Here is a 12,315-nt window from a genome sequence, read left to right as displayed (position 1 = left end):
TGGGCAATGAAATCATTTGTACAACAAACCCCAGTGACACGAGTTTACCTAAATAACAAACCTGCACATGTAACACTGAACTTAGAAGTTAAAAAAGAAAGAAAATGCATATTCCAAAAGAGAATACTATAATAGGAAGAAAAAGGAATCATTCTTTAATGAAAACAACTATTTTGAATAATTAGTTATTGGGGGAGGGGAAAAATTTAAAAGAGCAAAACCAGGGATATTTTGGTTTAAGAAGCCAAAGGAAAAAAATCTCAAGTTCAAGTTTAATTGTATAATTAACTCAATTTTTCATAGTATAATTATAATATACAAGAAGAAATTGCTCATATTCAAAGAATGTTTTCCCAGTTATCTTTCCATGTTAACTTTTCGAAAACAGGAGGCAGGAGGTAAGTAGATAACAGAGTCAGAAAATCTATGTTTTGTCACTAGTTATGTGACTCGCAAAAAATGCCGGAAGAATTCTTCCGCTTTGTTTTTACTTCCATAATACTAGCTCCAAAATAGTCTTCTGATGATTAGGTAAGACAATGTATAGAAAATGTTCCATAACATCAACTATTATTAATATTAGAATTACCTTGCTGATTCTGGATCCAAAATCAGGGCTTCTATTGCATGAGATATCAGTAAACAGCTCTGCTGCTGTCTGGATTGATGTTAAGGTTACATACGAAAATAGAGAAGAAACCCACTATAGGTTTCTATTACCTGAATACTAAAAGGGTCAAGATTTAATGATTGCCTAGTGAAGGTAATCATAATGTTATCAACTCAAATGGTCTGGGGCTCTACCTTTTCTTTTTAAGGGATATACATTGTCTATAATAGTGATCCTCAGACTCTGTTCCAAGAAGGGTACTTCAGAGGCTACTACTGTGGGAAGAGGAAATCAAGTGATAGGCCCCGTGATTCAATTACAGCAACTCTGTTTTTGTCTGTCTTAGATGTAGGGGTTTTTTCATAAGAGTTTGAGACAAACAAGCAAATAAAGGCTTCACTGATAAAAGTTAAAAAAAAAATAAAAACAAAAACAAAACACAGTGGTCTAAGGAGCCTTTATCCCAGAGGTTTCTAATCTAGGGCTCAAGAGGCCTGGCAACTCCCTGAACTTATATGCACATTTTGGGTGTCTCTGCATATATGCATTTTGTAGGGCAGAGGGCCCATAGCATTCACTGGGTTTCAATCAGTAAACTAAAGCCAAGAACTACTGATTGGTAAGTCCTACAACTTAAAAAAAGAATTTCTATTCCTTCCTTTCAAAAGTGATTTGAAGTTGCTAATAAGAAAATATGGAGAACTTAGGAAGGGTTTAAAAGTGACGACCCGGCTGGGCACGGTGGCTCTCGCCTATAATCCCAGCACTTTTAGGTAGATCACTTGAGGCCAGGAGTTTGAGACCAGCCTGGCCAACATGGTGAAACCCTGTCTCTACTAAAAATATAAAAATTAGCCAGGTTGTGGTGGCACGTGCCTGTAATCCCAGCTACTAGGGAGGCTGAAGCAGGAGAATCGCTTGAACCCAGGAGGCAGAGGTTGCAGTGAGCCAAGATCATGCCACTGCACTCCAGCCTGGGCAACAGAGTGAGACTCCATCTCAAAAAAAAAAAAAAAAACCAGAAGTGACAACTAATGCTACTGAAGAGATCATTAATAAAGGTGATAAAAACTAGGACTGTTGGCCACAAAGAAAGGTGAGGTGAAACACATGTTCTTTGGTGGGAAAATGTGTTGTGTTGTCTGTTGTAGCTCAAGTGAGCACAGGTAAGCAACACTGGCTTTGGATGTTGCTTCGGATGCTCTTTCTGGATATAAAAAAGACACCTTCAAGTCACTATTTTTTGTTAAAATCCTGGGTAAAGTTAAAAAGTAAGATTATTCTGCTTATATATTTTAAAGGGGAAACTATATAATAAATTTGTAGGGTTATTTAACAATGTATTTTGTAGGTAAGCATATCAGAGGTAGTCAGTATTTAAAATAATACTTCCAAAAAGAACAAGAAGTACTAGGGCAAGCTTGGGATACAGTTCAACATTCCTCAAAGTTGCTGAGTCAGCATCAAAAGATGCCTGGTAAAGATCCCCATATCGAGAAGCAAGGCTTCGAAATTCTTCCATGGACTGTTTCATCTATTAAAAAAAATCAATTATGACAAACAAACATGCTATCATTATTGTATAAACAACACAAAAACCAAAACATAAAAAAGCACCTTCAAACAATAACAATTCAAAAAAAAAATACGGCCGTCTTTTCATTGTCATTCCATTCATTTTCATAAACTTTGTTAAATAAAAACAAAAATGGCAAATGAAACTATACATGTTCACAAGATTATTACATATGACATATAGAAACAAAAACATTTGTATTTTAGCTTCTTCGAGTTCCACTAAAATAATTTAGTTATAAACATTCTCAAGTTTTTAAAAAAATCTACATCCTTTCTCTTTATAGAAATATGTAGCACCCACTGAGATACCACGAATCACTTTATCATTCTAATAACACATCAGCCTATTTTTTAGCCAGACAGTTGAGTTAATAAATATTTATGATAATGTCTGAGTCAAACCACTGATTTTATATTTCACAACTTTTCATCTTATAACTTCAAAAACCTCTAAAGTGTAAATAAAAAATGCACTGAAAGTTAAGACATGCCTGATTGGAGATGCGACCACACCTCTGGAGGTCATTTCCTAAGGTCATGGCAATAGTTGTGGCAATTGCAGGTGGTGGGCTTGTCTTCAGGCTATTACAAGTACAGATAAGTTGAGAGAAGGCTTGTAAAAGGTCAATCCTGAGTTTTACAAATTCACATTGAAAGCTTAAAGGATTCAGTGGTGTACTAGCTGCCTGGAAAAAAAAAAAAGATATTTAAGACAAAGTAAACAGAACAGTGAGATGGGGCAGTACCAAGTATTTATCAGTTTGTGGTCAAGTGCAGTAGTTCTCTAAAAACACTGATAGATAAAGACCTAAATGATAAAAAGAATAATGTAATATTAGAATGAAAAACACTGTTATTAAACACCAGCTCTGAAAAACTGTATGTACAATCACTATTCGAAGGTTCCTTACTGCCTACATTCACAAAGACCCCATAATATGTGGGTTGTCAAGAACATCATCAAGAAGATAATCACGGCCGGGCGCGGTGGCTCACGTCTGTAATCCCAGCACTTTGGGAGGTCAAGGCAGGCGGATCACAAGGTCAGGAGATCAAGACCACCCTGGCTAACATGGTGAAACCCCGTCTCTATTAAAAATACAAAAAAATTAGCTGGGCGTTGTGGCGGGTGCCTGTAGTCCCAGCTACTCGGGAGGCTGAGGCAGGAGAATGGCATGAACCCGGGAGGCGGAGTTTGCAGTGAGCGGAGACCGCGCCACTGCACTCCAGCCTGGGCGACAGAGCAGGACTCTGTCTCAAAAAAAAAAAAAAAAAAAAGAAGATAATAACATAAGGGATGCTTCAAGGACATTATCATCCCCCAAAATCCCCTATTACCTTCCTACCTTCCTAATCTGAAATTCCCATCACTGGAACCATGAAAAGTTGGGGGCAGAAAGAAAAAGAAAGATAAGGGCAGGAGGAATATGTTTCTAGACAGTCACTGTTTTTAAAAAATGGACACTGACTCACAGTTACCCTCTTCCACTGGTAGCCCAAATTTCTTTTTTTCTTTTTTTTTTTTTTTTTTGAGACAGGGTATCATTCTATCACCCAGGCCGGAGTGCAGTGGCGCAATCATGTCTCACTGCAGCCTCAACTTCCTGGGCTCAAATTATCCTCCCACCTGAGTTTCCCGAGTAGCTGGGACTAAGGGTGTGCACCACCATGCCCGGCTAATTTTTTTTTTTTGAGACAGAGTTTCGCTCTTGTTGCCCAAGCTGGAGTGCAATGGCACGATCTCGGCTCACTGCAAGCTCCGTCTTCCGGGTTCAAGCGATTCTCCTGCCTCAGCCTCCCGAGTAGCTGGGACTACAGGCGCCTGCCAACACGCCTGGCTAATTTTTTGTATTTTTAGTAGAGAAGGGGTTTCACCGTGTTAACCAGGATGGTCTCGATCTCCTGACCTCATGATCCGCCCGCCTCAGCCTCCCAAAGTGCTGGGATTACAGGTGAGAGCCATTGCGCCTGGCTGTGCCCGGCTAATTTTTTTTGTAGAGACGGGGTCTCACTATGTTGCTCAGGCTGGCCTCAAACTCCTGTAGCCCAGATTAATTTTAAAAATAATTTCTGAGTAGACACTTCAGAAAGCACAGAGAAGACACCAAGGAAGAAGAGGTTGTAACACACAAATAAGTTTCATTGAGGACGGAGGGGTATCAGGGGTAAGTCTTGGGTAGCATTAGCTAGGTAGAAAAGGTAAATGGTAAGGCAAGCCAGGGTGGGCAGAGAACTAAGAAAACCTTTAACTATTTGGCAACTGTCCTAGTGGAGATCCTAGCACTATGTAGTTTTAACAAAAGGCATATACTAAAAATGTGCTAATTTAACAATAAACGGAGGCATACTGAAAATTTTCCTCTATGACATGACCCACTTAAAACACGTTGATGCTGTTTCTTAGATACTATCTCACATTAATTAGTCTTTTAGCAAAAGAGCCAGACATGATTTGGGGGTTCTAGAAGTCAGTTACAATATTATCTGGCCAATTTTACCTCATATTGACCTTAGCATGGCCATCTCTACTATTAAGTATCAAATGATCTGTTTTATTATTTGGTGGCATTCACATTTTACTCTACAAATTAGTAAACCACTCTCCGTATACTTTTTTTTTTTTTAACTATAAGTTCTAGGGTACTTGTGCACAATGTGCAGGTTTGTTACATATGTATACATGTGCCATGTTGGTGTGCTGGACTCATTAACTCATCATTTACAGTAGGTGTATCTCCCAATGCTATCCCTCCCCCCTCCCCCCACCATGACAGGCCCCAGTGTGTGATGTTCCCCACCCTGTGTCCAAGTGTTCTCATTGTTCAATTCTCACCTATGAGTGAGAACACGTGGTGTTTAGTTTTCTGTCCTTGTGATAGTTTGCTCAGAATGATGGTTTCCAGCTTCATCCATGTCCCTACAAATGACATGAACTCATCATTTTTTATGGCTGCATAGTATTCCATGGTGTATATGTGCCACATTTTCTTAATCCAGTCTAACACTGATGGACATTTGGGTTGGTTCCAAGTCTTTGCTATTGTGAATAGTGCTGCAATAAAAAGTGTGCATGTGTCTTTATAGCAGCATGATTTATAATCCTTTGTGTATATACCCAGTAATGGGATGGCTGGGTCAAATGGTATTTCTAGTTCTAGATCCTTGAGGAATCACCATACTGTCTTCCACAATGGTTGAACTAGTTTACAGTCCCACTAACAGTGTAAAAGCGTATCCTTTTTAAGAATGTATGCTTGCTCTAGCATTCCTCTCAAACTGCAAAGGCCCTTGATGAAACATTTTATATAAGGTAGAGGTAATAACTATATTCAATATATTTAATTCTGTGGTTTTCGACCTTCAGAAGTATTTTGTTGTAATCACGAAACAGCACAGATTAGGACGTTAAAGAGACTACTTAAATTGTTTTTAATTTCTTGGATGAGATCTGATTCACTGTTATAGGAAGATAAACCCCCTCACCTCTTCTGCCTCTTATGCTGCTACTTGCTATTTTAAATTTATGTTTCTCAGCAACTTTAGAAGGGACAGGGGTACAAGTAAGTGTATGTGATACTGTTACATAAATACTACCGACCAACTTAACAGACAAAAAATACTGGCAATATTGTTCTAACACACATTACAAAACTGAAAGAGAAGCAAGATGTTGTAGTAAAGGAGATCTGCTGCTACACTGGATTTATCTCTAACAAGAAATATTTGATTGATGATAACCTTGAAATTGATTGTGCCATCCTAGACCACGCTATACTGAAGGAAAGCAGTGTTACATACAGTACTTGTGTTCAAAAAGAACACAGAAAGAGACAGATTTGTAATAAAGGTCAAAGACTCTTATTTAAAGGGTAATATCATTCAATAACAATGGGAGATGTATAAGAAATAAAATTGGGACCATAGAAGTATGAATAATGCCAGCGAGAAATAAAGGGATCTCATTTCCTTTTCTTGCCACTGGGGCTAAAGCTTAAACAGAGGTTGGGTTCTAACATCAGGAGATAAAGCAAACATTGTGTATAATCAAAATTACCCTTGAAAATTCCTCAGGAATGAGTTATTTCCAGTTATTTCAACATAGCCAGATGAAGGAACAACAAACTCAGAATTGTTTTCTAATGCTCATTCTGGGGTATAAGCTAATTGAGAAGAACGGCTGGCAGAATTGTCTCCACTATCCAAATAGTCTTTTTTTTTTTTGCTAAACATATACAGTTAAATGTGTGTTAAACATGCATATAACTAATACTATTTCACTGAATTTCTAATTTGTATTACATATACTGTTTTCTAAACAGAGCTAGCTAAAGAAACCAATATAGCTGGAAAAAAGCTACCTGATAAGCTATTACTGTGAAAGAGGTCTCCAGAACTTTTTTCATCTTGCAGAACTGAAACTTTAACTCATTAAACAACAAACTCCCCCTTTCCCCTTGCCTCAAGCCCCTGGCAACCACTATTCTACTGTCTATTTCTATGAATTTGACTACTTTAGATATCATATAAGTGGACTCATACAGTATATGTCTTCTGTGACTGGCTTATTTCACTTAGCATAAGGTCAGTTTTTAAAAGAATAAGCCAAGCGTAAAGCTAGGAGAAACTAGATTAAACCAGCCCTCCTACTAAGACCAACTGGGAAAATGGAACAAAATATTAAAAGTATCTATGTGAAAGCAATGAAGAACTACTAAGGTTATAAGGACCTGTGCAGCCAAAATCATGAAAAGAAGGGAAACCCAAAAAGGTAGCCCTGACATAAGCTAATTTGAAAACTGCTACTGAAAAGCTGAGCAGAGCTTTCAGCAGTCTCATAAAACTAGAAAGGACTGTGGAAAATACTTCATTCAGGCTTTCTGCTGTAACCTCAAAGAACTACACCCTAGGAATCAGGAGAACCCAAAAATATGCTGGCCCTCACAAGAACTGAAGCCTAGCTTTGAATCAGTTCAATCCTTGGCTGAATTAAGGTGATCTAACTGTACACTAAGCGCCTGTCAAAAGAAAGGAAAAATAATTTATGGCTCTTATAATGTAATACCTACCATTTTTCAAACACACTGTCCAAAATTCAATTAAAAAATAACCAAGCGGCTGGGAGCGGTGGCTCTCACCTGTAATTCCAGCACTTTGGGAGGCCGAGGCAGGCAGATCACAAGGTCAACAGTTCGAGACTAGCCTGGCCAACATGGTGAAACCCTGTCTCTACCAAAGATACAAAAAAATTAGCAGGGCATGGTGGCGCACACCTGTAAATCCCAGCTACTAGGGAGGCTGAGGCAGGAGAATCGCTTGAACCCGGGAGGCGGAGGTTGCAGTGAGCCAAGATTGCGCCACTGCACTCTAGCCTGGGCGACAGAGCTGGAAAGACAGTGCTGGCATGTTGGGAAAAAATAAAATAACCAAACATACAAAAATGACGAAACTCCCCAAACCAAGAGGGGAAGAAAAGTAAAAAACACAAACGACAACAGATCCAGATAGCAGAGCTATCAGATATGAACTTTAAAATAACTATGATTAACATGTTAAAAATTAAATGACAAGATGGAGAAACCTAGTTGAAAAGTGGAAAATATAAAATAACCAAATGGAAATTCTGGGACTAAAAACATATATTAGGTTAGTGCAAAAGTATGATTTTTGCCACTACTTATATTAATAAATGAAATTAAGAATGTAATGAATGGGTTTAACAGCAGATTAAACAGTGAAAATATTAATGAACTAGAACATAGGACATAGGACAGGAGAAAACATCTAGAGGGAAATGCAGAGAGATAAAAAGATGGAAAATGGAGAAGAGAATGTAAGAGATATATTAGACTTGGTAAAAAGGATTAATGCAGGTGGAACTGGAGTCCTAAATGAAAGAAAAAGGGACAGAAGCAATATCTAAAGAAGTAACAGCCAGGTACAGTGGTTCATGCCTGTAATCCCAGCATGAGATGGGAGGCTGGCTTGAGGTCAGGAGTTCAAGACCAGCCTGGGCAAAAAAGCGAGACCCCCATCTCTACCAAAAATAAAAAAAAAAATTAGCCGGGTGCAGTGGTAGAGTTTGAGGCTGTAGTGAGCTATGATCACGCTGCTGTACTCCAGCCTGGGCAACAGATTGAAACCCTTGTCTCAAAAAAAAAAAAAAAAAAAAAAAAAGGAGAGAGATAATGGCCAAATATTCCAAAACTGATCAGTCATCAAGCCATACATTCAGAAAGTACTACAAAACCCAAAAGGCATTTGCACACAGTACTGGTTAAACTGGAAACCAACATGGGCAATTGGTTAGCAGTTACCTACTAAAGCTGAACCTAAGCATGTCCTATGATGAGGCACTACCACCTAGAAGAAAAGTACACCTATATCAAAAGTCATGTATAAGAATGTTCATAACTGACTTATTCTTAACAGCCCAAAGTGGAAATAGCCCAAATATTCCTCAACAATGAAATGCTAAACAGACTGTATAATAGTCATCCAATGGAATACCCTGCAGCAATAAAAATAAATGAACAATTGCTATATACAACAGAAAACATGAATGAATCATACAGACAGTGCTGAGCTAAAAAAAGCTAGAATCAAAGGAATAATACTGCATGTGTTAAATAATGTTAGAAAACAAGGCAAAACTAAGCCATAGTTTTAGAAATCAAAATAGTCACTACTTCTTGGGAGAAAGGTGAAGGTAGTAACTGGAATGGGCATGGAGTAGAGAAAAATCTCAACACAAACAAAACACACACCATAAAAAAAAAGATGGGTATCTCAGACTACATTAAAACTAAAAACTGCTATTCATCAGAACATAAAAAGCAGGAAAAAAGCCACAAATCTGATAATATCTGCATTTCATATAACAAAAGATTAGTATCCAGAACATATAAAGTACTCTTATAAACCAGTAAGAAAAAGACATAAAAACTAGTAGGAAAATGAGCAAAAATCTTCAAAAGGAACTTCACAGAAAATAAAACACAAATGGTCAAACATATGAAACAAATGTCTAATTGTATTAGTAATCTGGGAAAAGTCAATCATAAGCTTTAGAACCTACCAGACAAAGAGACAAATGTATGGCAATAGGAACTCTTATACACTGCTGGGAGGACTTTAAATTTGTAAAGCCACTGGGGAAAAACTGGTATTAGCTAGTCAATTTAAAGATGCACATAACCTGTGCAATTCCACTCCCAGGTATATCTTACAGCAAACAGGAGTAAACAGGAACAGGAGTGCAGGAACAGGAACAGGAGTATTCTTAGCATTGAGGAGATCAGGTATTTAGCCACTGACCATTACTGCCAGTAGCAATGCTTCCCAACTCTCCATCACTGTGACAAAAAGAAACATCCACACACACTTCCAAATTGGAGCAAGGGGCAGATACACAGCTCCGAGTGAGGTGCACTGCCCTAGAGAAGGGTTTTTTTCTACCTGAGTACTACTGACATTCTGAACTGAATAAATTCTTTGTTGAGGAGGGCTCTCCTGTGCATTCCCTCTGCACTAAATACCAGTAACAACTGGGCAAGTGGTGATAACCAAAAAAGGCTCCAGATACTGCCAAATATCCCCTGGAGGATAAAACCATCCCTGGTTGAGAACCACTGTCCTAGAGAAACCTTTGCAGTAAGTGCCTCAAAAGATATGTACAAGAATGTTCAGAGCAGTATGTTGGTAACAGCAAGAAACTGGAAAAATCAAAATGCTTATCAACACTAGAGTGGGAAAATAAATTGATGTACATTCTTATGATGCAAGACTATATGGCAGGGAAATTGACCTACAGCTTCCTGCAACAAAACAGATGAATCTCTTAGGAAATAATTTAGATGATCAAAGCAAGTCAAAGAAAAATATGACTCCTTTTTACATAAAATTCAAAAACAAGCAACATAAAACAGAACTTTGTTTAGAGTTACAAAAAAGCATGTTGAAATTATAAAGAAAGGCCAGGCATTGGGCTCACGCCTGTAATGCCAGCACTTTGGAAGGCCAAGGTGGGTGGATCACCTTAGGTCAGGAGTTCGAGACCAGTCTGGCGAACATGGTGAAACCCTGTCTCTACTAAAAATACAAAAATTAGCCAGCCATGGTGGAGAGCACCTGTAATCCCAGCTACTTGGGAGGGTGAGGCAGGAGAATCACTTGAACCTGGGAGGTGGAGGTTGCAGTGAGCCAAGATCGTGCCACTGCACTCCAGCCTGGTGACAACAGTGAAACTCAGTCTCAAAAAAAAAAAAGAAAAGAAAAAGAAAAAGAAAAATTTATAAAGAAAGGCAATGGAACAGTAAACACAAGATGCAAAGTACTGTTACCTTTGTGGAAAGGAAACAGTATACAAATGTGGAGGTGCACATAAGAATTTTACTTTTTTTTTTTTTTTTTTAGGAGACAGTGTCTTGCTATGTGACCCAGGGTATTATTCACAAGCATATAAGAATTTTAAAAGGCAATGGTAATGTCCTATTTTCTAACTGGATGTTTGGATATTTGTTGTATTTTTTTATGCCCTACATAATACATGTGTAGATATTATGCCTATTCAATACTTAATAACAAAAATTAAATGATTAAAAAAAAACTATTGTAGGAAGAACGCTAAGTTGGTTCCTCTGTTTCAAGTTCCCTGGTATCCACACCTTGGGCAGGCTGAATATCACTAGTTTGAAAACCTAAAATCTGAAATGATCCAAATTCTGAATTGCTCCAAAATCTGAAACTGACATGATGTTCAAAGGAAATGTTCATTGGAGCATTTCAAATTTTGAATTAGGGAGGCTCAACTGGCATAATGCAAATATTCCAAAATCCAAAGAAACCTCAAAATACAAAACACTCCTGGTTCCAAGCATTTTACATTAAGGAATACTAAACCTACAACATCTTCTTTTGAAGGTGGATAGCACCCAAAACTTGCTTCTAACTAATGGAATATGGCAAAAGTGATGAGATTTTGAGGATGTAGTTTAGGTCCCTAATGAATTGACTTTATATTAGTAGAAAGGGAGATCATTCTGAGCGAACTGGATCTAATCAGTTGAGGCCATTAAAAGAGGGTGAGAGATTCTCTTGCTGGTCTGGAAGAACCAGTTTCCACAAGTTTTTCAGGTGCAAGGAAATACATTCTGCAACAAATTCATGATCTTAGAACAGGACCCTGAGCTTCCTTGAGCCTCAGATATCTGAGACTGGCCCTCACAGACACCTTGATTGCAATTTTGTGATACCATGAGCAGAGGACCCCGCTAAGCCATGCCTGGACTACTACTGCTACTTTTTTTTTTTTTTTTTTTGAGACAGAGTCTCAGGCTGGAGTGCAGTGGCACAATCTCAGCTCACTGCAACCTCCTCTTCCCAGGCTCAGGTGATTCTCCCACTTCAGCCTCCTGAGTAGCTGGGACCACAGGCGCATGCCACCACGCCCGGCTAATTTTTAAATTTTTTTTTGTAGAGACGGGGTTTTCCAACATTGCACAGGCTGGTCTCAAACTCCTGGGCTCAAGTGATCCTCTCATCTTGGTCGCCCAGAGTACTGGGATTACAGGCATGAGCCCCCACGCCTGGCCTATGCCTCAACTTCTGACCCACAGAAACTGTGAAATAATAAATAGGTATTGTTTTAAGCCACTAAACTTGTAGTAATTTGTTACACAGCACAGAAAGCTAATATAAACACTTTTTATAATTTTTATTCCTAAGAAATAAGACAACTCTATCATTAATCATTGTATTGAGAAATTAAACACCTAACTTTGCTATCGGGTCTCCATAAACAAAGAATTTTGAACTTCTCCTGTTTAGTGTGGCTGAAGCAGATAAAAAGCATGATCCTCAAAGCTGTACAATCTTAGGTATGGATCATTCACATCAGTAAGTTAAAAGTGGCAGCCCATGCTCATATTTACTCAGTTAAAAAGATAGAAAGCAATTGTCAAATCCACACTTACCAAATGAACAGGTTAAAAAATAAAAATAAAAAAAGTCCTCAAAAAAACCCTGAGAGTATACAGTACAATCAGAGTTGTGGGAAGTTTCCAACAACTCTGAGGATCATACTACCTTCCCCTGTAGACTACACTCAAGTGAAGAATTATTTCCTGTTT

The 12,315-nt window shown here is 38.3% G+C and overlaps 1 protein-coding gene across 4 annotated transcripts in view; it reads right to left on the bottom strand.

Moving 5' to 3' along the window:
* Window positions 1-12,315, bottom strand: part of INTS7 (integrator complex subunit 7) — a 97,627-nt gene that overhangs the window by 23,049 nt on the left and 62,263 nt on the right. For 2 of the 4 annotated variants that reach the window (XM_054457513.2, XM_054457522.2), the window contains 3 exons: window positions 2,680-2,874; window positions 2,041-2,144; window positions 590-658 (listed from right to left, as the gene is read on the bottom strand). The exons of the other annotated variants lie outside the window; for them this stretch is intronic. In XM_054457513.2, coding sequence (XP_054313488.1) covers window positions 590-658; window positions 2,041-2,144; window positions 2,680-2,874 — 368 coding nt within the window. The remainder of the gene's footprint in view (window positions 1-589; window positions 659-2,040; window positions 2,145-2,679; window positions 2,875-12,315) is intronic. 4 annotated transcript variants of the gene reach the window in all.

This window comes from Pongo pygmaeus, chromosome 1 (assembly GCF_028885625.2).
Source record: "Pongo pygmaeus isolate AG05252 chromosome 1, NHGRI_mPonPyg2-v2.0_pri, whole genome shotgun sequence".
NCBI classification, from domain to species: domain Eukaryota; kingdom Metazoa; phylum Chordata; class Mammalia; order Primates; family Hominidae; genus Pongo; species Pongo pygmaeus.
This window is presented reverse-complemented; position numbering and strand designations above follow the sequence as displayed.